Raw genomic sequence first — 27914 nt, 5'->3', positions numbered from 1 at the left:
AAAGGAGACTTCAAGTTAACCTAATTCAAAATGATGACAATGTTCAAATTTATGAAAGGAGTCAGAAAAGTTAATTGTTGTTCAGGATGGCAAAGGCTTCAAATACAGCTTATAATGGGGTGCAGGAAGAATCAATCATAGAAATTTACAGCACAGGAGGAGGCCATTCAGCCCATCTTGTCCGTGCCAGCCGACAAAGAGCTATCCACACTAATCCCACTTTCCAGCACTTGGGCCGTAGCCCTGTAGGTTACGGCACTTCAAGTGCATATCCAAGTACTTTTTAAATGTGATGAGGATCTCTGCCTCTACCACCCTTTCAGGCAGTGAGCTCCAGACCCCCACCACCCTCTGGGTGAAAAAAGTTCTCCTCTAATCCATCCACCAATTACTTTAACTCTGTGCCCCCTGGTTTTTGACCCTTCTGCTAAGGGAAATAGGTCCTTCCTATCCATTCTATCTAGGCCCCTCATAACTTTATACACCTCAATTAGGTCTCCCCTCAGCCTCCCCTGTTCCAAGGAAAACAACCCCAGCCTATCCAATCTTTCATATAGCTAAAATTCCCCAGCCCAGGCAACATCCTTGTAACTCCCCTCTAGTGCAATCGCATCCTTCCTGTAATGCGGTGACCAGAACTGTATGCAGTACTCTAGCTGCGGCCTAACTAGTATTTTATACAGTTCAAGCATAACCTGTCTGCTCTAATATTCTAAGCCTCGGCTAATGAAGGCAAGTATCCCGTATGCCTTCTTAACCACCTTATCTACCTGTCCTGCTACCTTCAATGATTTGTGGATATGCATTCCAAGGTCCCTCTGCACTTCTCAGTGTCCTACCATTTATAATGTACTAGCTGAAGTGCCCGGCGGTGCCGAGGCTTTTTCGAGGGCATGTTGTTGGAAGAGAGAGAGAGAGAGCGACTGGGGGGGAAGAGAGAGAGCGACTGGGGGGAAGAGAGAGAGCGGGGGGGGGAGGGGAGGGGGAGGGAAGGGAAGGGAAGGGGGAGGGGGGCCCCTCCACGAGGGTCGCGCCCCCCCCCCCCCGAGGTGAAGACCGCCGATTGCGCGCGCAGCAGGAGCTGAGACGCGGCGTCTCTGGCTCGGCCGGCGGGCCCGGTTGCCAGGGTAACCGTGACGCTGACCAAGCCCCGGCCGAGCAGAGAGAGAGACGTCGCGTCTCAGCTGCTCCTGCTGCGCGCGCGGCCCCCCCCCCCCCCGAGGGTCGCGGGCCCCCCCCCCCCCCCCCCCCCCCCGAGGTGAAGACCGCCGATTGCGGCTGTGCCAGACGTCCGGCGGACCCGGTTGCCAGGGTAACGCTGGACGCTAGCCAGAGCGATACGCCGCGTCTCAGCTCCTGCTGCGCGCGCACCCTAGCGGCGCTGGGCTGAGGCTCGGCCCTCCAGCCATCGAGTGGGGCCGGGAGGTGCCTAGCTCGGGCGTGGGTGCGGAGGAGACGCCGAGGCTTCTTGGCCTACCTGGAAAAACAGGGAAAGGTAGGAAAATTAATGAGATTAGATAAGTTAATTACTTTGTAAATCATTTTTTTAAAAAACAATATGTGTTTTAAAAGCAACGTTTTTTTTTAAGACGCAGAAAGCGGGAAAAAGAAAGGAAAAGTTTGGAATCAAGATGGCGGCGACTCACCTCGGTTCAGAACGATAAAGCCCGGCCACACGCGCACCGATTGGCCCGGCGGCACACGCCAGCAACCCGGCGTACGATTGGTCGAGCTCGAGGTCACTCTGTCGCTAATGAGCGGATAATGAGATGCTAATGAGCGGAACATTGAAGGTTTTTTGGATACCGCGGGCGGAATTTAGCCCGGCCGAAACGTAAATACGCTTAAAACCGTCTCGGAAGTGTAAGCTTTCTTTGGAGGTAACACGCGCGTAGGTACGCCCTGTAACGTTCGAGCGCATAGCTCGCCAGACGCACACGCGATGACAGAATGACAGACAGAATGACAGACAGACACACCGACCGATTTATATATATAGATATAGATTCCCTTGCCTTGTTTGCCCTCCCCAAATGCATTACCTCACACTTCTCCGGACTGAATTCCATTTGCCACTGTTCTGCCCACCTGACCAGTCTATTGATATCTTTCTGCAGTCTGCAGCTTTCTTCTTCATTGTCAACCACACGGCCAATTTTTGTATCATCTGCAAACTTCTTAATCATGCTTCCTACATTCAAGTCCAAAAGAGAGCAACCTGGGGGTTTACCGACACAAATCTTTGAAGGTGGCAGGTCAAGTTGCGAAGGCTGTTTTTAAAAAAAAAAAAACATATGGGATCCTTGGCTTTATAAATAGAGGCAGAGAGTACAAATGCAAGGAAGTTATAATGAACCTTTATAATCTGGAATGTGCTGCCTGAAAGGGTGGTGGAAGCAGATTCAACAGTAACTTTCAAAAGGGAATTGGATAAATACTTGAAAAGGAAAAATTTACAGGGCTATGGGGGGAGAATCGGATAGCTATTTCAAAGAGACAACGCAAGCACGATGGGCCAAATGACTTTCTTCTGTGCTGTATCATTCTCTGATAATTTCTTGTCACAATACAGATAAAGTGCTCAAATTGCAATTTCCAGACCAGATTTCAAAGATTTTTGCTTTTCCCACCGTTTGTAGGAATCAGTACAAGTTAGTTGAACCGATTAGTGCTCCTATTGTTCATTCACCAGAAAATGTCCACATCTCCTATACATCATCAAATCCTACAGGGAAAATGGGGTAGGGCTCACTGGGACCAATACAGGAACATGTAAAAGCAAGTTAAAAGAGTGATCAGAGGGACAAAGAGAGAACTGGAAAAAAGCATTGCTGCAGAGACAAGACACAAGAGGTAGGATTTATTTCTGTACTTCAAGAGTGAGAGAGCAGTCAGAGAAGTGTTAAGAACCTTAGAAGATGCAAATAGGCTTCAAACGGAGGACAAGCACAAGATAGTTAATATTATGAACAATTGCTACCTCCAGCAAATCACAAGGAAGACAGGGGCAACATGCTCTCCCCAGGCAAAGGTAATCCAGGCAAAATTAATCTATATATATAAAACGGTATGTCTCTCTGTCTGTCTCTCTGTCTCTCTGTCCGGCTATACAATCAAAAGTTATAGAGCGTACCTACACGTGTGTTACATCAAAAGAAAGCTTACGATTCCAGAACGGTCGTAAGCGTATTTACGTTTCTGTGAGACAAAAATTGTGCCCGCGGTATCCAAAAAACGTTCAAAATTCTGTTCATTATCTGCTCATTAGCATTGAGTGACGTCGAGGTCGACCAATCGTACGGTCAAGCGACCCGACGGTCGACCAATCACTGCGTGGCGGGGGCGGGTTCCTGGCACGTGCGGGCGGGCCCTCCTAGAGTCGAGTGACGGAACGATTGACCAATCCTACGCTTCGGTGACCTGACGGTCGACCAATCGGTGCGTGTGTAGGCGGGCCTTAGCGTTCTGAACCGAGGTGAGTCGCCGCCATCTTGATTCCAAACTTTGCATTTCTTTTTCCCGCTTTCTGCGTCTTTTAAAAAAAAAAAAAGTTGCTTTTAAAACACATACTGTTTTTTAAAAAAGTTAATTACTTTCTAAATCTTTTATCTAATCTCATTAATTTTCCTACCTTTCCCCGTGTTTGCAGGTAGGCCTCGAAGCCTGGGCATCTGTTGCCAGCCATGCTGGACCCTAGGCAATTGTTTTGTGGCAAGCTCCTCACCCCCCGCCCACCCGCTGGGCCCGATTCCGAACCAGCGGCCAGCCATCTTGGTAAAGGCTGGCTGGGCTCACTGCAAGGCTGCTCGCGCTTCATTCGGGGGGGGCGGGGCTCGGGAGGGGAGGGGGAGCGGAGAGGGTTACCCCGGCAACCGGGCTCGCCAGCCGCAATCGGCCGTCTCAAGCCGCTGAGGCCCAGGCCCGGTCCCGGAGATCGGGAGGCGGAGAGGGGAGGAGGGTTACCAAGGCAACCGGGCCCGGCCAGCTGCAATCGGCCGTCTCAAACCGCCTCTGGCCCGGCCTCGGGAGGGCGGGGCTCGGGATGACCGGGGCGCTGCGCTCGGCATCCCCTCCTTCCCCCACCCCTCCCCTCCTCTCCTCCCCTCCTCTCCTCCCCTCCTCTCCTCCCCTCCTCTCCTCCCCTCTCTCCCTCCCCTCTCTCCCTCCCCTCTCTCCCTCCCCTCTCTCCCTCCCCTCTCTCCCTCCCCTCTCTCCCTCCCCTCTCTCCCTCCCCTCTCTCCCTCCCCTCTCTCCCTCCCCTCTCTCCCTCCCCTCTCTCCCTCCCCTCCTCCCCCCCTTCCCCCCTCTCCCCCTCCCTCTCCCCCTCCCCCTCCCTCCCCATCCCTCCCCCCCTTTCCCCTTTCCCTCCCCCCCTTTCCCCTTTCCCTCCCCCCTTTCCCCTTTCCCTCTCCCCTTTCCCTCCCCCCTTTCCCCTTTCCCCCTCCCCTTCCCCCCTTCCCCCCTTCCCCTTTCCCCCTCCCCTTCCCCCCCCTCCCCTTTTCCCCCCTCCCCTTTTCCCCCCTCCCCTTTTCCCCCCTCCCCTTTTCCCCCCTCCCCTTTTCCCCCCTTCCCCTTTTCCCCCCTCCCTCCCCTTCCCCCCAGTCGCTCTCTCTCTTCCCCCCAGTCGCTCTCTCTCTCTCTCTTCCAACAACAACATGCCCTCAAAAATCCCTCGGCACCGCCAGGCACTTCAGCTAGTAACTGATATAAATGAGAGCAAAGTCCTAGCCAGGCTAAAAGGGCTCAACACAAACAAACCCCAGGGATTTTGGGTTTATCCCAGAGGCTAGGGAGGAGATTTGTGCGGCACTATCATTGCGGAAACAGGCTAACATAGTTCCCATATTCAAGAAGGGGGATAAACAGACACAGGCAGCTACAGGTCAATTTGCCTTATTCCATTTCATGCACTATTAGCGGAGCCCATAGTAAGTAGAACAAAAACATCTGTCAATCCAGCCAATAATTTGGTTTGTTTAGTTTCAGAATATCAGGAAATATTAAGTCAATTCGGTTTTGGTTTGATGTTTAGTGGAACTGTTTGTTGACAGTCCTTTGTTCTCTCTGGGGAAAGCTGCAGACATCAGTAGACACCTCTACAAGCAGCCCAGCCCAGCGCAGCGCAGCCCAGACCAGGCGATGTGTAAAACTAGTCACAGCCCCACACTCTGCACCTTCCAGCTGCTGCCATTGGAGGATTGATTGATGGATTGTGACTTTATGGCTCGCTGATCTTCCGTGGCACTGTTCTCGACTCCGCAATTACACTGTTGCTGGGTGGAAGGGATAGACATCTCCAGTTAAACTATTTGGAAAGGGACTTGCAAGAAGTCTGAGGAATAGTGAAGTGGAATAGTGAAGTAAGTGTCCCTGGAAAATGCCGTTTTCCTCAGCCAGCTGAAGTAGATGAAACTGTAATGTAACATGAGGGACCAGCGCTGAACCTTTACTGTCCATCTGATTTAGGTGTGGCCAAGAAATGTATAAAATGTGTGGAAAGATTGATCTGTTCTGCATCTTTTTCAAATATTTCCAACGGCCCTGCTTAAATGGCCAAGTTTACATTTGGGTCAGTAACTAAGAACATCCTTAAATTTAAACAATGTTCATTGTTTGTTAGCTGGTTGCTTTTTGGGTTCTGAGATAAACATAACCATTCAGAATCTATCTTACAGACTATAAAGATTGAATAATACAAGGTTTAAAGTGCAGTTCATTGTCACATGTAAAGTGCTGCATCTGCTAAGTACACAGCAGTCCTTGAATATATTAACATATATTATTGTTTTCAGCAGAGTTACCTCATTCAAAATTGTTCTGATGTTTTACACAAAGTACAATTACTGCTTCTAACCATGGTTTCCCTGGGGTTTCACACACTGATTTTCAGTAGAGGAGGGATGGAGCTCACAAATTGCAGCTTCTGGTTTTATGTGTGAATGGAAATTGTAAGTTTGCCTGTTGAGAACTGCAGTCTTGTTGAGTCTCTTCAGTTGACAGTACTATGGTCTGGGAAGCACACACCTCATAAGAAAAGCATTGTTTCCTCAACAAACATGTTACTTTATAGGCAAGTTTGATCCTATTCCCCTGCCCTTTGTTCTAAATCACTTACAATGAATCCTGTATCTGTGGCCCCTTTGTTCTTTTATCTTTAAACAAGTAGAAACAATTTGCTTCTATCTATACTATCTTTTTATAATTTTAAATACCTCTATCGTATCGCCCCATAATCTGCATTGTTCTAACGAAAAAAAGGACCCAATTTTTGGTCTTTGTCTTTGTATTTGTATTCTCTCATACCAGACAGCATCCTGGTGTATTGTACCCTCTCAAAAGCCTCAATATCCTTCCGAAAGTGTGGAGTCTAACACTGCACACACTACTCTAACTGAGGCCTTACTTAGTTAAGTGAGGTGTTAGCTGAATGTTTTGTGTGTTTGGATGTATGCTGTGAAACCATGGGGAATATACAGTGGCTCTTCCTTTCTCTCGTTGTGCCAGGTGATGCCCGATATCTTCATGCACCCACATTTGCAAGTCTTTCCCCATCATGGACTGCGAGGGATGCAAAGCCATGTCACGATGCACAGGGGTTACCAGGTAAAAACCTTGTGTTGGAGATGCATTTAATAGCAATAGTTTCTCATTACAGAGAGCGCATTCGCCACAATATACGGACCAAACAGGTAGAGACTTTGGCGAGATATTTAACACTCCACCTGAGCATAAAACTGGTGATACTGCTCAGCCGAAGCCATTGTTTTCGGTCCCCGCCACAAACTCTGTTCCCTAGCCACTGACTCCATCCCTCTCCCTAACATCTGTCTGAGGCTGAGCCACACTGTTCACAACCTTGGTGTCATATTTGACCCTGAAATGAGCTTCTGACCACATCCGCAGCAAAACAAAGACTGCCTATTTCCACCTCCGTAACGTCACTCGTCTCCGCCCCGCCTCAGCTCATCTGCTGAAATCCTCATCCATACCTTTGTTACCTCTAGACTTGACTATTCCAACGCACTCCTGGCTGGCGTCCCACATTCCACCCTACGTAAGCTTGAGGTCATCCAAAACTCGGCTACCCGTGTCCTAACCCGCACTAAGTCCCGTTCGCCCATCACCCCTTTGCTCGCTGACCTACATTGGCTCCTGGTTAAGCAGCGCCTCGATTTAAAAATTCTCCTCTGTTTTCAAATCCCTCCATGGCCTCGCCGCTCCCTATCTCTATAATCTACTCCAGCCCCACAACCCCCCCGAGATATCTGCGCTCCTCTAATTCTGCCCTCTTGAGCATCCCTGATTATAAACACTCAACCTTTGGTGGTCGTGCCTTCTGTTGCCTAGGTCCTAAGCTCTGGAATTTGCTCCCTAAACCTGTTTGCTTCGCCACCTCTGTTTCCTCCTTTAAGCACGGTGGCATAGTGGTTAGCACTGTTGCCTCACAGCGCCAGGGACCCGGGTTCGAATCTGGCCTCGGGCGACTGTCTGTGTGGAGTTTGCACATTCTCCCCGTGTTTGCGTGGGTTTCCTCCGGGTGCTCCGGTTTCCTCCCACAGTCCAAAGATGTGCGAGTTAGGTTGATTGGCTATGATAAATTGACCCTTAGTGTTAGGGGGATTAAATACGTGGGGTTACGGGGATAGGGTGGGATATGTGTTGGTGTAGGGGTTACGGGGATCGGGTGGGATATGTGTCGGTGCAGGCTCGATGGGCCGAAATGGCCTTTATCTGCACTGTGGGGTTTCTGTGATTTCTGTGATTTCTGTGAAGACGCTCCTTAAAACCTACCTCTGACCAAGCTTTTAGTCACCTGCTCTAATTTATCCTTATGTGGATCGGTGTCAAATTTGTCTTAAAATACTCCTGTGAAGCACCTTGGGATGTTTTACTACATTAAAGGCGCTATATAAATACAAGTTGTTCTCTGCCCGATCCAGAACCCCCCCCCGATATAGAACCAATGATCCCGTTAATTTTTTTTGGGTGCGCGGCCCATTCAAAATACTACGCGTGCGCTTTGAAGAACTGGCAAGCCAGCTGTGCAGCATAAGAGCAGGAGTAGGCCATGCGACCCCTCGAGCCTGCTCCGCCATTCAATAAGATCATGGCTGATCATCGACCTCAACTCCACTTTCCCCGCCCGATCCCTTGATTCCTCCAGAGTCCAAAAATCTTATCTATCTCAGCCTTGAATATATTCCAAGACTCAGCATTCATAGCCCTCTGGGGTAGAGAATTCCAAAGATTCACAACCCTCTGAGTGAAGAAATTCTTCCTCATCTCAGTCTTAAATGGCCAACCCCTTATCCTCAGACTATGCCCCCAGCTAGGGAAAACAACCTCTCAGCACCTAGCCTGTCAATCCCTCTCTGAATCTTGTATGTTTCATTGAGATCACCTCTAATTCTTCTGAACTCCAGAGAGTATAGGCCCATTCTACACAATCTCTCATCATAGGACAGCCCTCTCATCCCAGGAATCAATCTAGTGAACCTTCGTTGCACCACCTCCAAGGCAAGTCTAACCTTCCTTAAATAAGGAGACCAAAACTGTGCACAGTACTCCAGGTGTGGTCTCACCAAGGCCCTGTACAATTGTAGCAAGACTTCCTCACTCTTATACTCCAACCCCCTTGCAATAAAGGCCAACATGCCATTTGCCTTCCTTATTGCTTGCTGTACCTGCATGCTAGCTTTCTGTGTTTCTTGCACGAGGGCACCCAAATCTCTCTGAACACCAACATTTCAAGGTTTCTCACCATTTAAAAATTATTCTGTTTTTCTATTCTTCCTACCAAAGTGAATAACCTCACATTTCCCTACATTATACTCCCATCTGCCACCTTACTGCCCACTCACTCAGTCTATCTATATCCCTTTGCAGACTCTTTGTGTTCTCCTCACAGCTTACTGTCCCACCTAGCTTTGTATCATCAGCAAACTTGGATACATTACACTCGGTCCCCTCATCTAGCTCATTAACATAGATTGTAAATAGCTGAGGCCCCAACACTGATCCTTGCAGCACCCCACGAGTTGCAGCCTGCCAACCTGAAAAAGATCCGTTTATCCCTTCTCTCTGTTTTCTGTCCGTTAACCAATCCTCTCCATGCTACTATATTACCCCCAACCCCATGAGCCCTAATCTTGTGTAATAATCTTTTATGTGGCACCTTATCGAATGCCTTTTGGAAATCCACTGGTTCCCCTTTATCAAGGGAACATTGTACAGAGCACCCCATCCCCCAGATACGGAGCCCGCCCAGTATTGTCCCCACCCGTATCCATGGCTCAGTGGGTAGCACTCTCACCTCTGAGTCAGAAGGTTGTGGGTTGAAGTCCCACTCCAGAGACTTGAGCACAAAAATCTAGGCTGACACTCCAGTGCAGTACTGAGGGAGCGCTGCACTGTCCAAGGTGCCGTCTTTCCGATGAGACGTTAAACCGAGGCCCTGTCTGCTTTCTAAGGTGGGTGTAAAAGATTCCATGGCACTATTTCGAAGAAGAGCAGCGGAGTTATCCCCAGTGTCCTGGCCAATATTTAGCAACAGCACATAAATAGATTATATGGTCATTATCACATTGCTGTTTGTGGGAGCTTGCTGTGTGCAAATTGACTGCCGCGTTTCCCACATTACAACATTGACTACACTTCAAAAGCATTTCATTGGCTGTAAAGCGCTTTGAGACATCCCAATGTAGGCCCCGCCCAGGTTTCAACTCCGGTTTCAATGTAACGGGCGGCCAATCCACATCTCCTGTTTAATGCTCAGGTAGCAGGTTGAAAAGGTACCTCGTTCTGTTGGAGAGTATTCAATATAATGCTCTCCACAGTCCTCACATGGAATCGAGTGTCCAATTACACTGAGTATTAGAATGGTTCCAAGAGGAGATCACGGATGGTTTGCCAAGTTTGGAGAGGGACTTCGAATCCAGTTTCTAAAAACGGATGAAATGGGATGGTTTATAACAAAGTGTTTCAAGTAGGGGTGTTGAGTGCAGCTGGGTTTACCACACTGTCTGTTCACTTCTGGGACCTGGGTTTGTATCCAGGCCATGTTGACGGTGTGAGAATCTAAATGAACAATCTTAATCAGGCCAGCGGGTGTGAGGAATGGGAATTGCTACATACTGTGTAGGGACTATGTTCTAAGCTTGGGGCAGAATAGAGGAAGCTGTACTCTGCTGGTGGCTGTGCTACACTGAACCTTTGTCGACGCTGGGAGGTGCTCGTGTTCCATATCCCAGCACGAACATCCATATCCCAGCACGAACACACATTTCAACAACAAAAAACAGAAACCGATGAAGTGGGGTCGGGAACAAAGAACTGTGGTATCATTACATTTGATTTAGGTACAACTCCATCCTTAACAACTGTGGAGGAAGGATCAACTTTTAAAGAGTGGTCCCTGTTGAACAGGCCTTGTACTGTTTCATTACCTGGAATCTTCCTTCATCCATTGTAATTACAAAGCCTTGTTCCTGCTCCTAGTGGAGCATCGTGTCCAGGTGGGGTGAGCTGGACAGATTAAAGAAAGAATTTGCATTTATATAGCGCCTTTTATCACCTCCGCACGTCCCACATGAAGTACATTTGAAGTGCAGTCACTGTTGTAGTTTAGGAAATACAGCAGCCAATATGAGCACAGCAAGATCCCACAAATAGCAATGTGACAAGTGACCGGATAATCTGTTTTAGTGATGTTGGTTGAGGGATAAATATTGGCCAGGGCACCAGGGAGAACTCCCCTGCTCTTAGAATAGTGCCGTGAGATCTTTTACGTTCACCTGAGAAGACAGTTTTGGTGTCATGTCTCATCTGAAAGACGGCACCTCCGACAGGAGACTATGAAGGTATGAGAGCAGAGTTGACTAAAGTGGACTGGGAAAATAGATTAAAGTGTAAGACGGTACATGAGCAGTGGTGTACATTCAAGGAGATATTTCACAACTTTCAAGAAAAATATATTCCAGTGCGGAAAAAGGGGCGGAAAAAAAAAAGACAGCCATCCGTGGCTAAGTAAAGTAATAAAGGATAGTATCCGACTGAAAACAAGGGCATATAAAGTAGCCAAATCTAGTGGGAGGATAGAAGATTGGGAAGCATTTAAAAGCCAGCAAAGAATAACTAAAAGATTAATTAAGAAAGGGAAGATAGATTATGAAAGTAAACTAGCAAAAAATATAAAAACAGATAGCAAGAGTTTCTACAGTTACATTAAAAGAAAAAGGGTGGCTAAAGTGAATGTTGGTCCCTTAGAGGACGAGACCGGGAAATTAGTGGTGGGGAACATGGAGATGGCAGAAACGCTGAACAAATATTTTGTATCAGTCTTTACAGTAGAGGACACTAAAAATATCCCAACATTGGACAAACGGGGGGCTATAGGGGGGAGGAGCTAAACACGATTAAAATCACTAAGGAGGTGGTACTCGGTAAGATAATGGGACTAAAGGCAGATAAATCCCCATGACCTGATGACTTACATCCTAGGGTCTTGAGAGAAGTAGCGGTAGGGATTGTGGATGCATTGGTAATTTTCCAAAACTCCCTGGATTCAGGAAAGGTCCCAGCAGATTGGAAAACTGCTAATGTAACGCCCTTATTTAAAAAGGGAGGCAGACAAAAGGCTGGAAACTATAGACCAGTTAGCCTAACATCTGTGGTTGGTAAAATGTTGGAGTCCATTATTAAGGAAGCAGTAACAGGACATTTGGATAAGCATAATTTAATCGGACAGAGTCAGCATGGTTTTACGAAGGGGAAGTCATGTTTGACAAATTTGCTCGAATTCTTTGAGGACGTAACAAACAGGGTGGATAAAGGGGAACCAGTGGTTGTGGTGTATTTGGACTTCCAAAAGGCATTTGACAAGGTGCCACACAAAAGATTACTGCACTGGATAAAAAATCACAGGATTGGGGGCAATATATTGGCATGGGTGGACGATTGGCTATCTAACAGAAAACAGAGAGTTGGGATAAATGGTTCATTTTCTGGTTGGCAATCAGTAACTAGTGGTGTTCCGCAGGGGTCAGTGCTGGGACCTCAACTCTTTACAATCTATATTAACGATTTGGAGGAAGGGACCGAGTGCAACGTATCCAAGTTTGCCGACGATACAAAGATAGGAGGGAAAGCAGTGAGTGAGGACATAAAAAACCTGCAAAAGGACATAGACAGGCTAAGCGAGTGGGCAAAAATTTGGCAGATGGAATATAATGTTGGAAAGTGTGAGGTTATGCACTTTGGCAGAAAAAAATCAAAGAGCAAGTTATTATCTAAATGGAGAGAAACTGCAAAGTGCTACAGTACAAAGGGATCTGGGGGTCCTGGTGCATGAAACACAGAAGATTAGTATGCAGGTACAGCAGGTGATCAGGAAGGCCAATGGAATCTTGGCTTTTATTGCAAGGGGGATGGAGTATAAAAGCAGGGAAGTCTTGCTGAAGTTATACAGGGTACTGGTGAGGCCACACCTGGAATACTGCGTACAGTTTTGGTTTCCATATTTAAGAAAAGATATACTTGCTCTTGAGGCAGTTCAGAGAAGGTTCACTCGGTTGATTCCGATGAGGGGGTTGACTTATGAGGAAAGGTTGAGTAGGTTGGGCCTCTACTCATTGGAGTTCAGAAGAATGAGAGGCGATCTTATCGAAACATATAAGATTGTGAGGGGGCTTGATCGGGTGGATGCGGTGAGGATGTTTCCACTTATGGGTGAGACTAGAACTCGGGGGCATAATCTTAGAATAAGGGGCTGCCCTTTCAAAACTGAGATGAGGAGAAACTTCTTCACTCAGAGGGTAGTAAATCTATGGAATTTGCTACCTCAAGAGTTGTGGAAGCTGCGACATTAAATAATTTTAAAACGGAGATAGACAGTTTCCTAGCTGATAAGGGAATAAGGGATTACGGGGAGAGGGCAGGGAAGTGGACGTGAGTCTAAGTTCGGATCAGCCATGATCCTATTGAATGGCGGAGCAGGCCCGAGGGGCCGTATGGCCTACTCCTGCTCCTACTACTTATGTTCTTATGACAGTGCAGCAGTCCCTCAGTACTGGGCTGGGAGTCTCAGCCTGGATAATATGCTGAACTCTCTGGAGTGGGGCTTGAACCCACAATCTTCTGACTCAGAGGTGAGAGTGCCACCAACTGAGCCACGGCTGACGCAGAAAGTGGAGAGGTCAGTGACTGCAACGGCAAATCAGTAGTTTCTGTGCATCTGTCCTGCCTTGTTTCATTGATGCAATATCTTGAACAATGCAGCTTAAATAAATGGGTGAGTGGTGATATGCTGTGTACCAATAGACTTGCTGGGCTAGTGGGCTTATTCTCACTGGACACTGCAGCTCAGAGTTTCTTTCTGACCTGATCTCTTCTTTCATTTTTGAGGATCTGCTGCATTTGGAGGATCAGTTTAGTGATTTAAACCATGGAGCATCACAAAGCACCATCGAGAGGTACACCTTCCTGCACAAGTATGAAAAGGTGAGTTTTTTTGCAGCTTACTTCTGCCCAGAACAATCTTCTCACTGCATCTCTTCAGGTCTTTGAGAAATATTGATTGGAAGCTGGTGGCCGTGCACGTTAGTGAATTGGGGAGACGGTGGTGAGCAGAGCATGGCCGTGCATGCCCTTGTGACCTCAGCCTCTTGCCCGATTGCCTACCCCAAACCTTGGTCTTTAAACTCTTCGATATGTGGCACTGTTGAGATTAATACTCATGTTAGTCTGTATATTTTACTCAACTGATTTCAAACATATTTCAGAGGACATTGGAGACCTGTGAGGAGGGGAAGGAGGCATCTGAAGTGGAGGAGAAATGCACAATCTGTCTATCACCGTTGGAGGAAGGAGAAGATGTTAGGTGAGAAATTGTGGTAGAGCTCCCAGTTGTCACTGCATGATCTCTAGATTTTCTTTCTCTCATTCCTTCTAAAATATGATGGCCTTGATCCCAGCAGACGGCTCACAGACATGAGAAACCCTGCCTTGCTCCAACACTGCGAGCAGTGGCTTGTGGACACACATTCTCCTGCTGACCACTGGAACTGTGACCTTTTACCTCACTCAGACGAGTAGGCAATGATCCAAATGGGCAAGTAGTAGCACATTGTCTGTTCAGCTTTGTGTTAGGCATGTGATCTCCCCAAGCCTCTGCGCATGAGGCTTGTCCTGGATTCACACGACCCACTGTGTTTCACACCAGGAAGTGCTCCTGTGAAGCACCTTGGGACGATTTACTGCATTAAAGGCGCTATATAAATACAAGTTGTTGTTGGTTGCTGGAGCACTGACACCAAACAGTGAAGAAACTGCAAGACCTAAAGAAGCTGCACCCCCAGTGGCTCTGTGGATACATATGTGGTCAGGTCACTTGCTATTTATTGGCCTTTGAATCTTTCACAAGGCTTTTTAGTTATTTATTTTACCCCATCATTCACCATTCCACACCTGGAGCTCTGGACTCCTTGCTGGTTGGGTACAGTTTCACAGATGCTGATGTCCCATCCAAGCACCTCAGCTGAATGGCAATTCTTCACTGGTCAATAAACTGTTCAAACATAGGAGGCATCACAGTGGAGCCAGATCTTGCCCCCACATGCACTTTTAAGCAATGGTCAATCGATGGCCATCAGGAGATGGAAACCCTGGCCCCAGTGTTGTTCCGCCCGGCTGCAGCCCAGGGATACAGTGGCACACCAGACTGAGCAACAATCCACCCAGCCATTGGGAGAGACGAGACATCATTTCCTAATAACTTCTTACATATAATGTGCAGCACAGAAACAACGGGCCATTCGACCCAACTGGTCCATGCCGGTGTTTATGCTCCATAAGAGCCTCCTCCATCCTTCTTGCAGTTTCTTCACTGTTTCTCTGTTGACGGCTCCATTTCTGAAGTCGCTTGTCTGCTAAACTGGTATCGTTACTTCAACTAGTGTCTCAGACTGGCCTCCTTGGCACCTTCATCTGATCCCAGTGACCCGGGCGTAACGGTTTCGACCCCAGGTCTTTGTCCTGCTAGCCAATTCTCCCCTTGCACTTCCTGTCAACCCTGTTGGGTTCCTGTCCCGAGGGACTCCTGGAGGGAGCTGACATACAACGCACCCAGGTGGTTGGGAATGCCTCATCCTAGTAAGGGAGCAGTTGTGTTAACCTCCTGTACTTCTTTCCTAACATGCTCATGGTGCAAATCCTTTGTCTGTCTGCTAATCTTTTGACCCCTCGAAATCTCAAGAAGAGATTAGACTATCGTGTAAAGCTTGCTTTTTGAGATGTAGAACCTTAACCTGAATTGGACCTGTGTGGTTGAATGATCTTTGCTAATATTTACGATCAGAATCTCTGTTTATCGGTGGGTATGAAGACCTTGTGAATGGTGTCAGCATCACTTGGACAATGAATGCTGAGATACCCAGCCAGCCACAACACTGTTTATTCTTCATTGCAGGCGTCTCCCTTGCATGCACCTTTTCCACCAGATCTGTGTGGACCAGTGGTTGGCCACCAGTAAGAAGTGTCCAATTTGTCGAGTGGACATTGAAGCCCAGCTTCCTGTTGACACCTAACTGACCATAAGGTACGAAAGGTCAAATAGTGGTGCAATTGTTTACTATGAAATGGTTAGTTGACAGGAAAAGAAACACGAGCGGGGGGTGAGGGAGGGGGTGAGAAGGGTGGGAGGCGGGGTAGGGGGTACATAGGAACAGGAGGAGGCCATTTAGCCCCTCGAGCCTGTTCCGCCATTCAATGAGATCATGGCTGATCTGCGACCTAACTCCAAATACCCGCCTTTGGCCCATATCCCTTAATACCTTTAGTTAACAAAAATCTAACAATCTCCGATTTAAAATTAACAACTGATCTAGCATCAATTGCCATTTGCGTAAGAGAGTTCCAAACTACCACCCTTTGTGAGTAGAAGTGTTTTTTAATTTCACTCCTGGCTGGCTCTAATTTTTAGACTATGCCCCCGAATCCTGGAATCTCCAACCAGTGGAAATAGTTTCTCTCTATCTACCCTATCTGTTCCCCTTAATATCTTGACAACTTCAATCAGATCACCCTTTAACCTTCTAAATTCCAGGGAATACAACCCTGGTTTGTGTAATTTCTCCTCATAATTTAACCCTTGAAGTCCAGGTATCATTCTGGTAAACCTACGCTGCCCTCCCTCCAAGGCTAGTATATCCTTCCTACAGTACTCCAGGTGTGGTCTGACCAGGGTTTTGTACAGCTGCAGCATAACTTCTACCCCCTTGTATTCTAGTCCTCTAGATATAAAGGGCAGCATTCCATTAGCCTTTTGATTATTTTCTTACCTGTTCATGACATTTTAATGATCTATGTACCTGGACCCCCAAGTCTGTTTGAACCGCCACTGTTTTTAGCTTTTCACCATTTTAGAAAGTACCCTGTTCTATCCTTTTTAGGTCCAAAGTGGATGACCTCACATTTACCTACATTGAAATCCATTTGCCACAGTTTTGCTCATTCACTTAATCTATCGATACCCTTTGTAATTTTATGCTTTCATCTACAATGCCGTCTATCGTTGAGTCATTGACAAATTTGGATAGATGACTTTCTATGCCATCATCTGAGTCGTTAATAAATACTGTGAATAGTTGAGGCCCCAACACACATCCCTGCGGGGCACCACTAGTCACATACTGCCAATTTGAGTACCTACGCATTATCCCTACTGCCTGTCTCCTGCCGCTCAGCCAATTTCCTAACCAGGTCAATAATTTGTCCTCCACTCCCTGGGCTTCCACCTTGGATAACAGTCTCTTATGTGGGACTTTATCAAATGCCTTCTGGAAGTCCATATAAATAACATGCATAGACATTCCCCTGTCCACTACTTTAGTCACCTCCTCAAAAAATTCAATCAGGTTCATCAGGCATAACCTACCTTTCACAAATCCATGCTGCCGCTCTCTGATCAACTGAAAATTTTCGAGGTGTTCAGTCACCCTATCCTTTAATTATAGACTCTAGCATTTTTCCGACAACAGATGTTCGGCTAACTGGTCTATAATTCCCTGGTTTCCCTCTCTCGCCATTCTTAAATAGCAGAGTGACGTGCAGTTTTCCAATCTAAAGGAACGGTTCCTGAATCTAGAGAACTTTGGAAGATTATAGTTAGGGCATCTGCAATGTGCTCACCTAGTTCCTTTTAAGGTGGTGGGGTGGGGGGGCGCAGCACGCAAGGGAGGGGAAGGGGAGGCACGTGGGGGGGGTGGTTTGGATGGTGGAGGGGGTGGAGGTTTATTTTGGTTGTACTCTTAGTTATTAAGGGATTGAACAATGTGTATTCTGCTATATTCAGATGTAACTGCACAGGAGACTTACCCTCCCGGAGAACCCTGCAAAAAAAACGTCAGTTCGATGCGCACGCGCTGCCTCTCTGGCGCACGCGTTCCACCTGTTAACCCCTTCTTTCAAGGGAACGGAAGTTCCGGTTTCCCGCGCATGCGCAGTGCATGCACAAAACCGGCATTTTCGTTGGGCCGACGCGTGAGTACCCCGTACGCACTCACGCGTTGGGACCCGAATTTCTGGGCATTGTGTTTTTCACACATACCCGCTAGTGCACTTCTCCAATTTTCAGTAGGAGGCCTGAAAACACTTCGGTCAGACCAGGTATGAGACATTAACCTGCTTTCTTCTACAGACAGTAAGTGTGAGGTACAGAGAAAACTAATCTCATCTTAACTAACTTCAGATCCCTCCTCATGAATAGGAAAAGTGATAAAAACATGCCATGCATTTCCAATTAACAACTTCACTCAACTCTTCCCGATGAGGTTCCTAGTTCTGGGCATCAGATGAGCGAGCTTTCCTCCCTCGGCCTAACTAGCCTGACCATTGTGGCAAGTGTCCCTTTCATCTTTTATTTCCTTAACATTTTAGGAAGTAGGAGGACTTCTTCCCCATTCAGTGATTCACCATTCGACCCATTATTAAAGCCAGCTATCCCTTTCCATCCTCACCCCTTTGCAGAGTGAGTCCCAAGACACAATCTGCGCTCTCCCTGCCCTGACTTTCCTGATTGAGCAGTGCACAGCGCATTCCACAAACTGGTCCATCTAGCTTTAATGCACATATGGCTCATTAACCAGTAAACCTTGGTGGCTGCAGTATATGATTTAAAGAGAATTTCAAACCTGTGTGAACCCACTTTGATTTAAAACACAGCACTTAAATGTAACTCGCTCCGAAATGACTGGTGGAAGGTGGAAAGTGGTGTTCCACAGGGATCAGTACTGGCACCACTGCTGTTCACCGTTTACATAAATGATTTGGAATTGGAAGTACAATATCAAAATTTGTGGATGACATCAAATTCTGGCGTGTAGTTAATACTGAGGAAGACCGACAAAATATAAGATATTAATAAACTTGCAGAATGGGCGTGTAAATAGCAAATTAATTTCAATATAGATAAGTGTGAGGTGGTACATTTTGGTAGGAGAATTGAGCAGGCCACATACTCCTTGGAAAATAAGAGTCTAAATGGGGTAGAGACATAAAGGGATCTAGGGGTACAGATTCAGAAATCATTAAAAGTAGCAACGCAGGTGAACAAGGCCATAAAAAATGTCAACAAAGCACTGGGGTTCATTTCTAGAATTCAAAAGCAGAGAAGTGATGTTAAACTTGTATAGAAAATTGATTAGACCACACACAGTACTGTGAACAGCACTGGCCTCCATAGTACAAAAAGGACAGAGAGGCAGAGGAGAAGGTACAAAAAAGATTTATAAGGATGATACAAGACTGAGAGGTTATAACTATCAAGAAAGACTGAACAGGCTGGGTCTCTTTTCTCTGGAAAAGAGAAGGCTGAGGGGTGACCTAATAGAGGTCTTTAAAATTATGATGGTGTTTGATGAGTTAGACATGGAGAAAATATTTCCCCTTGTGGGGGAGACCAGAACTAGGAGTCATAAATATAAGATTGTCACTAATAAATCCAATAGGGAATTCAGGAGAAACGTCTTGACCCAGACAGTGGTTAGAATGTGGAACTCGCTACCACAGAGAGTGGTTGATGTGAATACCACAGATGCATTTAAGGGGAAACTAGATAAACACATGAGGGAGAAAGAAATAGTTATGCTGATGGGGTGAGATGAAAATGGGTGGGAGGAGGCTCGTGTGGATCATAAACACTGACCTGGACCAGTTTGGCCAAATGGCCTGTTTTGTGCTGTACATTCTATGTAAGTCTTTCCTGTGGAAAAAGAGTCAACAAAGAGGTGGAAGAAGCAATTCTTGGTGCAGAGATCCTGAAGCTGGCTCAGCCTAGTGTGTGTGCTTGTGTTTCCAGGGGTCGGTATCGAGTTCCCTGATTACTCCGGACTTTGTGTGATTTGAATCTGGAATCAGTATGGAATCCTCGGCTTGCACTGACTGGAGTGGAAGAGATTGGACAATGCTTGGACCCAGGTCTTCTCTGACCTGTGTTAACCCTGATGTACAATGTGCTACTGAAATACCAGCATCTCATCCACAATAGAAAGGGCCATTGCCTTAAAACAGATCCAAACTCGCTGCTTCTACCAGACATTGTCTCCAGATCAGCCTCGTGTGGGAGGGGAAGAAGTTCCAAACCAAGGAAAGACCAAAGGATTCCGAGACGCTTCCTGTTCCCATCGTCCTTTAGAGTTTCTTTATCTGTTCATCAGCGGTTACCTGGCTATGTAACTCTGCACTGACTGAGTTTTAACTGTGCCCCTGGAAATAAACATGTGGCTGTGATACAAAGAATTAAATGAACTCGGCCTCTCGTAGTGCAGGAGTTTGATTTTGTATGATTGAGGCTGGCTGGTGGAGCGAGGACACATCAGCCATCAGGAGTAATATAAGGACACACACTGCCCCTCCCTCTGAACAGGAATAGGGGAAGACAGTTCATTGTGAATTTACAGAATGAGAGGGAAGGAGCACTTGGACCTGTACAACACATGTTTGTTATTCGATGTGGCTGCTACACCTGATGGATCCCGCTCTCCCATCCCTGCTCACCAGGGGGAGCAGGAATGCCGGAGGATCAAGGAGATGTTCACAGACGGAGAATTCTGCACGTGTGAACTGTCCCCACACCCTGAGCAGGGCACTGACTGGGAACGCTGGAGATTCCTCTGCATGCAATGATTTTGTCAGATTAATACTTTGCTGTCCTGTTACAGATATCTTCATTTACTTGTTTCCTCCCCGGCTCAGAGTTTGTGTAATGAGGGAAGCTGCACTGTTCTCGTGGAGATGGAGAGAAGCAGCGCAGATCGTTTCAAAGTCCGACTTATAGCCTCACTGTCAGTTAAATACAGCAATCAAAAGGGTGGACCCCCGGGGGTCACTGACTCCCCGACGCCGACCCCCGGGGGTCACTGACTCCCCGACGCCGACCCCCGGGGGTCACTGACTCCCCGACGCCGACCCCCGGGGGTCACTGACTCCCCGACGCCGACCCCCGGGGGTCACTGACTCCCCGACGCCGACCCCCGGGGGTCACTGACTCCCCGACGCCGACCCCCGGGGGTCACTGACTCCCCGACGCCGACCCCCGGGGGTCACTGACTCCCCGACGCCGACCCCCGGGGGTCACTGACTCCCCGACGCCGACCCCCGGGGGTCACTGACTCCCCGACGCCGACCCCCGGGGGTCACTGACTCCCCGACGCCGACCCCCGGGGGTCACTGACTCCCCGACGCCGACCCCCGGGGGTCACTGACTCCCCGACGCCGACCCCCGGGGGTCACTGACTCCCCGACGCCGACCCCCGGGGGTCACTGACTCCCCGACGCCGACCCCCGGGGGTCACTGACTCCCCGACGCCGACCCCCGGGGGTCACTGACTCCCCGACGCCGACCCCCGGGGGTCACTGACTCCCCGACGCCGACCCCCGGGGGTCACTGACTCCCCGACGCCGACCCCCGGGGGTCACTGACTCCCCGACGCCGACCCCCGGGGGTCACTGACTCCCCGACGCCGACCCCCGGGGGTCACTGACTCCCCGACGCCGACCCCCGGGGGTCACTGACACCCCGACGCCGACCCCCCCCCCGGGGGTCACTGACTCTGCGCGCCCCCCCCCCCCCCCCCACCCACCCAGATGTGGACCCTGGGGATTTGAATGAATGTATAAAATCTCTACAGATTCTCCAGGAAATGGGAGTCTCTGCCAACTCTTAAACTGGTCTGAACTGTGACCTCTGTGCCTGCTATCCCATGATGCTTCTGAAATAGACAGCCAATCATGGCCGATCTCCGGGAGAGGTCCCACTTCACTCGGGACCCGAGTACTAAAACAATGTGAATAATTCAGTGAGCATTCCTGCAGGAACCAGGCGACTGGAAGTGACACAGGAGTTCATGGTCCAGATGAGGGTGTTGGCCCCAATAGAAAGCTAATCACCTGTATAGACAGTCACGCTAATCGCAGAAAGATCAATCATTCGTAGATCCAGAAACGTGGAGCATCTGAAGTCTTCTGGAGGGTACGTTAGATTTTCTGAGACTACAGCGAGCAGTCTTGTTCCACGTACTGTGTAGTCCCCATTGTATGTTGTAATCGGCATTATGTTTTTCCATAATATCATTTCAGAAAATGAATGTGTTTTGTGTAATTCTTACTGAAACTTTTCTCCACCTCTTATAGAATCATAGAATCTTACAGCACGAAAGGAGGCCTTTTGGACCATCGTTAAGTATCCAGTTCCCTTTTGAAAGTTAATATTGAATCTGCTTCCATCACCCTTTCAGGCAGCGCATTCCAGATCATCATAACTTGCAGTGTGAAGAAAATGTTTCCTCATGTCACCTCTGGTTCTTTTGCCAGTTACCTTAACTCTCTCTGGTTACTGAACCTCCTGCCACTGGAAACCGTTTCTCCTTATTTATTCTATCAAAACCCTTCATGATTTTGAACACCTATTAAATCTGCCTATACCCTTCTTTGCTCTAAGGAGAACAATCACTATAATAATGTAATAATCTCTTGTTATGCTGTGAAGTGGTATTTCACAAGAGTGATTGGGAGTTAAGAAATCTAATTGAGCGCTTCAAGAAGCATCCGCTTATGGTTAGGCATCAGCTGTGGCTCAGTGGGCAGCACTCCCGTCTGAGTCAGAAGGCTGTGGCTTCAAGCCCCACGCCAGAGACATGAGAACATAGTCCAGACTGACACTCCAGTGCGGTACTGAGGGAGCACTGCACTGCCGGAGGTGCTATTTTTCAAATGAGATGTCAAATGGAGGCCCCGTCTGCTCTCTCAGGTGGATGTAAATGATCCCATGGCACTATTTTGAAGAAGAGACGGGGAGTTCTCCCTGGTGTCCTGGACAATATTTATCCCACAACCAGCATACCTGAAACAGATTATCTGGTCATTATCACTTTGCTGTTTGTGGGATCTTGCTGTGTGCAAATTGCTGCGTTTCCTGCATTACAACAGTGACTGCACGTCAAAAAGTACTTCATTGGCTGTAAAGCATTTTGGGATGTCCTGAGGTCGTGGAAGGTGCTATGTAAATGCAAGTTTTTATTTAATAATGGCCCAGAAATTCGGGTCGGGGGCTGCCCGCGGCTGCAAGCCCCCGACCTGGACTTACCTAGCGTGCCGGCCATTAAGCTGTGGGCCCACGTGGGATTCCGATCCTGGGCCTCCAACTGCCGGCGCGCAGTGCTTGCGTATCCCAGGGGCGCAGTTAGTTCGATGCGTCCCCTGGGATCACGTGGGCCATGGAGAGCCAATGGTAGCAGGGAATGCTTCATTCATAAGTTTGACAGGAAGAGCTGTCAAACCTATAAATACTATAAGCCCCAAACTTCAAATACATTTTTTTTTAAATCACATTTTTAAAATAACTGTAAATTACATGAAATAACTATTTTAAACAATAATTTAAATTTTTGAAAAAATTAATTACATTTTCCAACGGGGCTAAAAATAAACTTACCTTTAAAGTATTTTAAAATAATAAACCTGTGGGAAATTTTTTTTCATTTTAATTAATTCACCACTTACCTTGTTAAAAGCAGGCCTTGCACCTGCTTTTTAAAAGTGTAACTGCTGGAGACTTACCCTCCCGGAGAAACCTGCAAAAAAAAGTAAGTTCGATGCGCACGCGCTACCTCTCCGGCACACACGTTCCACCTGTCAACCCCTTCTTTCAGGGGAACGTAAGTGCCGGTTTCCCACGTATGCGCAATGCATGTACAAAACCGGCACTTTCGTTGGGCCTACGCACGAGTACCCCGTGCGTATGCATGCGTTGGGACCCGAATTTCTGGGCCAAAGTTGGTGCATATGCTGTAAATCTATAGAGTTATTTATTTAATGTGCTGACTGTACAGCTGGGTTTGTAATGGTTGTCCAGTAGTACTTGTCAGGAGTGGACACCATCTTTCTGGATAATATGAACACAGAAGGCGGGATTTATTCACTGCTCAAATTATTGCTTCATTTTAAATGCTGTCAGGGAACGGTAGCATAGTGGTAGCGACCTGAGTTAATATTCCAGAGACATGAGTTCAAATCCCATCACAATTTAAATTCAATTAATTAAATAAATAAATCTGGAATAAAAAGCTAGTATCAGTAATGGTAACCATGAAACTACCCGATTGTCGTAAAAACCCATCTGGTTCCCTAATGTCCTTTAGGGAAGGAAATCTGCCGTCCTTACCTGGACTGGCCTATATGTGACTCCAGACCCACAGCAATGTGGTTGACTCTTAACTGCCCTCTGAAATGGCCTAAAGTCACTCAGTTGTAACAAACTGCTACAAAGAAGTATACTAAGAATAAAACCGGACAGATCACCTGGCATTGACCTCGGCACCAGATTAGGACACGACAAAGGCACACCCAGCCCAGATGACCCTGCAAATTCCTTCTCACTAACACCTGGGGACTTGTGCCAAAATTGAGAGAGCTGTCCCACAGACTAGCTGAGTAACAGCCTGATATAGTCATACTTGCAGAATCATACCTTTCAGCCAATGTCCCAGACTCCTCCACCATCCCTGGATATGTCCTGTCCCAGGGGTGGCGGCACAGTGATATACAGTCGGGAGGGAGTGACCCTGGGAGTCCTCCACATTGACTCTGGACCCCATAAAATCTCATGGCATCAGGTCAAACATGGGCAAGGAAACCTCCTGCTGATTACCATCTACCACCCTCCTTCAGTTAATGAATCAGTACTTCTCTATGTTGAACACCATTTGGAAGAAGCACTGAGGGTAGCAAGGGCACAAATGTACTCTTGGGGGGGGGACTTCAATGTTCATCATTGTGCGGCTCGGTACCACCACTACTGACTGATCTGTATCTAACCCATGCTTTACTTGCCCTGGTGAGGTGGCCAGAAATGAATGCAGGACTCCAGATGCAGTCTAACCAGTGCTTTATATAACTAACATAACTTTCACCCCTTTGTATTCCAGCCCCCTGGAGACAAAGGCCAACATTTCATTTGCCTTTTGATTACTTTTTGTACCTTTACACTAGCTTCTCACGATTTGTAGACATGGAACGTCCCTCAACTGGACAAGACTCACTGTGTATTTTTTAAACTGATAGTACACCCCATAGCAGGTTCGAGGTATTTTTTGGATTGTACCCAACTCCTTGGAACTCTAATTGGGGAGATTGCAGTGTCACAAACCCTTAGCGCCCAATGACAATAAAAACATAGAAGATAGGAGCAGGAGTAGGAGTAGGCCATTCGGCCCCTCGAGCCTGCTCCGCCATTCAATGAGATCATGGCTGATCATCCAAATTCAGTACTCTGTTCCCTGCCTTCTCCCCATATCCCTTGATCCCTTTAGCCTTAAGAAATATATCCAACTCCTCTTGAATATATTTAACGAACTGGCTTCCACCACCCTCTGTGGCAGAGAATTCCACAGGTTCACCACTCTCGGTGAAGAAATTCCTCCTCATCTCAGTCCTAAATGGCTTACCCCTTATCCTTAGACTATGACCCCTGGTTCTGGACTCCCTGGCCATCGGGAACATCCTTCCTGCATCTAGTCTGTCCAGGCCTGACAGAATTTTATAGTTTTCGATGAGATCCCCTCTCAATCTTCTAAACTCCAGTGAGTATAAGCCCAATCGACACAATCTTTCCTCATACGTCATTCCTGCCATCCCAGGTATCAGCCTGGTGAATCTTCGCTGCACTCCTTCCATGGCAAGAACATTTTATTTATTCATACTCAGGATATGGGCCTCACTGGTAAGGCCACATTTATTACCCCATCCTAATTAGAAGGCCCTCTTCTTGAACCACTGCAGTCCGTGTGGTGATGGAGTTGGGGAGTTTGAGGATTTGATCCAGTGACAATGAAGGAATGGCAGTATATGTCCAAGTCAGGATGATGTGTGACTTGGAGGGGAACCTGGAGGTGATGGTGTTCCCATGATCTTGCTCTCTTGTTCTTGTTGGTAGAAGTTGCTGGACCAGGAGGTGCTGTTGGAGTTGCTGGAGTGCATGCTGTAGGTATTTCACACTGCAGCCACAATGTGCCGGTAGTGGAGGGGGTAGAGAGAGAGTTTACTGGCACTAATCAAGTGAGCTGTTCTGTCCTGGTTGGTGTCAAGCTCGTTGAGTGTTGCAGCTGCACCAATCCAGTGAGTATTCCATCACACCCCTGACTAGAGCCTTCTAGATGGTGGAGAGGCTTTGAGGGGTCAGGAGGTGAGCCACTCATCGCAGAATACTCAACATCTGACCTTATAGAGACAGTGTTGATGTGGCTGGCCCAGTTAAGATTCTGGTCAGTGGTGAGAGACTTGCCGCTGATAAAAGAAAAAGAAATACTTGCATTTAAATAGCGCCTTTCACAACCTCTGGACATTCCAAAGCGCTTTACAGCCAATAAAATACTTTTGAAGTGTAGTCACTGTTGTAATGTAGGAAACGCGACAACCAATTCATACACACACCAAAATCCCACAAACAGCAATGCGATAATAACCAGATAATCTGTTCTAGTGATGTTGGCTGAAATATAAATAGTGGCCAGGACACCGAGGAGAACTCCCTTGCTCCTCTTCAAATAATCTAATGGGATCTTTTATGTCCACTTGAGAGGGTGGACAAGGCCTCGGTTTAACATCTCATCCGAAAAGCGGCACCTCTGACAGTACAGCACTCCCTCAGTACTGCACTGGCAGTGTTAGCCTAGATTTTGTGCTGAAATCCCTGAGAGTGGGACTTGAACCCATAACCATTCTGACTCCCAGGCAAGAGTGCTACCCACTGAGCCACGGCTGACACCAGCACTGTGTAGTACTGTGAAGGTCAGGGGTGGTGACTGGTGGCTGGGCTTTTGCTTGTTGGAGATGGTCATTACCTGGCACTTCATGGTATGAATGTAACTGCTCCTTGTTAGCCTTGGTCTGAGTGTTGTCCAGGTCCTGCTGTAGGCTGGCATGGGCTGCTTCATTATTGGAGGAGTTGCAAATGAAGCTGAACCCTGTGGAGTCGTCAGCAAACAGACCTACTCCTGATCTTAAGACAGAGGAAGGTTTTGGTGAAGCAGCTAAAGATGGCTGGACAGGGTACACTTCCCTGAAGAATTCCAGCAGCGATGTTCTGGGGCTGAGATGATTGGCCTCCAACAACCACAAACATCTCCTTTTGGGCCAGGTATGACTCCAGCCACTATGGGGGTCAAGTTTCCCCATGACCCCTACTGACCTCAGTTTTGATAGGGATCTTTGTTGTCCAAGTGGGGATAAAAAAGTAACAATTTGCTCTTGGATGTACAGAAGGGTTCAAAGTATTAACTACAAGCAATTACTAATTGGTTTCAGTATGTTACATTTTATATCCAGTATCATTGTTATACAGGAGATATAAATTGCTATTAATTTTGATTGGAGCTAGTAGATCCCCAAAGTGTTCTCAGTCGCAGGTGCAATGTTTTATAACCTAAGCCTTATACCATGCATTCTATAATATATTACCTGCCTGGTAACACACTCGATTCCCCAGTAGCAGTGTGCTTTTATTTTGGAGTATTTATGAGCTGTTTCTCTTGCACTGATCTCACTCCATTTGCTTAAACAAATACAAGAAAAAGTGGAAACCAGCGGATTGGGAGAGCTATAAAAAGTGACAGAAGAATACAAAGAAATTCAGAAGTGGGGGTGCAAAAGAAATATGGAAAAAACAACTTGCAAAGGATATCAAAGCTAGCAGGAAAAGTTTTTATAAATATAATAAGAGTAAGAGGGTGGTAAAGGGCAATGTGGATGAAGGAGTAGAGAGCTGTGTATCGAAGATTGCAGATGGCACTGCGTTAGGAGGCACAGTCAGTTGTGCGGATGGGAGCAGAAAGTTGCAAGGGGACATCGACAGGCTAAGTGAGTGGGCAAAACTGGCAGATGGAGTTCAGTGTGGGGAAGTGTGAGGTCAGCCACTTTGGATGCAAGAAAGTCAAATCCGAATATTTTCTAAATGGCGAGAGACTAGGAACTGTGGATGAGCAAAGGGATTTGGGTGTCCATGTACACAAATCACTGAAAGCTTGTGCACAGGTACAAAAAGTAATCAGAAAGGCTGATGGAATGTTGGCCTTTATTTCAAGGGAGCTGGAATACAAAGGAGATGAAGTGATGCTTCAGTGTACAGGGCCTTGGTCAGACCCCATCTGGACACTGCATTCAGTTCTGGTCACTGCACCTCGGGTAGGATGTACTGGCTTTGGGGGAGCGCAGATTCACCAGAATAATGGGTTAAATTATGAGGACAGGTTGCATAGACTTGTCTTTTATCCCTTGAGTATGGAAGGTTGAGGGGGAATCTGATTGAGGTCTTTAAAATGATAAAGGGATTCGATAGGGTAGATACAGAGCATAGCCAAATCGAAAGG

General features: G+C 47.4%; 1 protein-coding gene across 7 annotated transcripts in view; it reads left to right on the top strand.

Annotated features, from left to right (window-relative positions):
• The window catches only part of LOC147108444 (uncharacterized), a 100111-nt gene extending 78132 nt beyond the window's left edge, over positions 1–21979 (top strand). For 3 of the 7 annotated variants that reach the window (XM_086005087.1, XM_086005088.1, XM_086005083.1), the window contains 5 exons: positions 6505–6603; positions 13402–13497; positions 13779–13876; positions 15464–15592; positions 19352–21638. In XM_086005087.1, coding sequence (XP_085861213.1) covers positions 6505–6603; positions 13402–13497; positions 13779–13876; positions 15464–15581 — 411 coding nt within the window. In that variant the 3' untranslated portion in view covers positions 15582–15592; positions 19352–21638. The other 4 variants (XM_086005084.1, XM_086005086.1, XM_086005085.1 and 1 more) reach the window with 4 other exon arrangements.
• Positions 21980–27914: the final 5935 nt, after the last annotated feature.

Source organism: Somniosus microcephalus, chromosome 13 (assembly GCF_052327205.1).
Source record: "Somniosus microcephalus isolate GS21.2 chromosome 13, FLI_Smic_1.0, whole genome shotgun sequence".
Classification (NCBI taxonomy): domain Eukaryota; kingdom Metazoa; phylum Chordata; class Chondrichthyes; order Squaliformes; family Somniosidae; genus Somniosus; species Somniosus microcephalus.
Note: the sequence above shows the minus strand (reverse complement) of the source record. Positions and strands in the feature narration are given on the sequence as shown.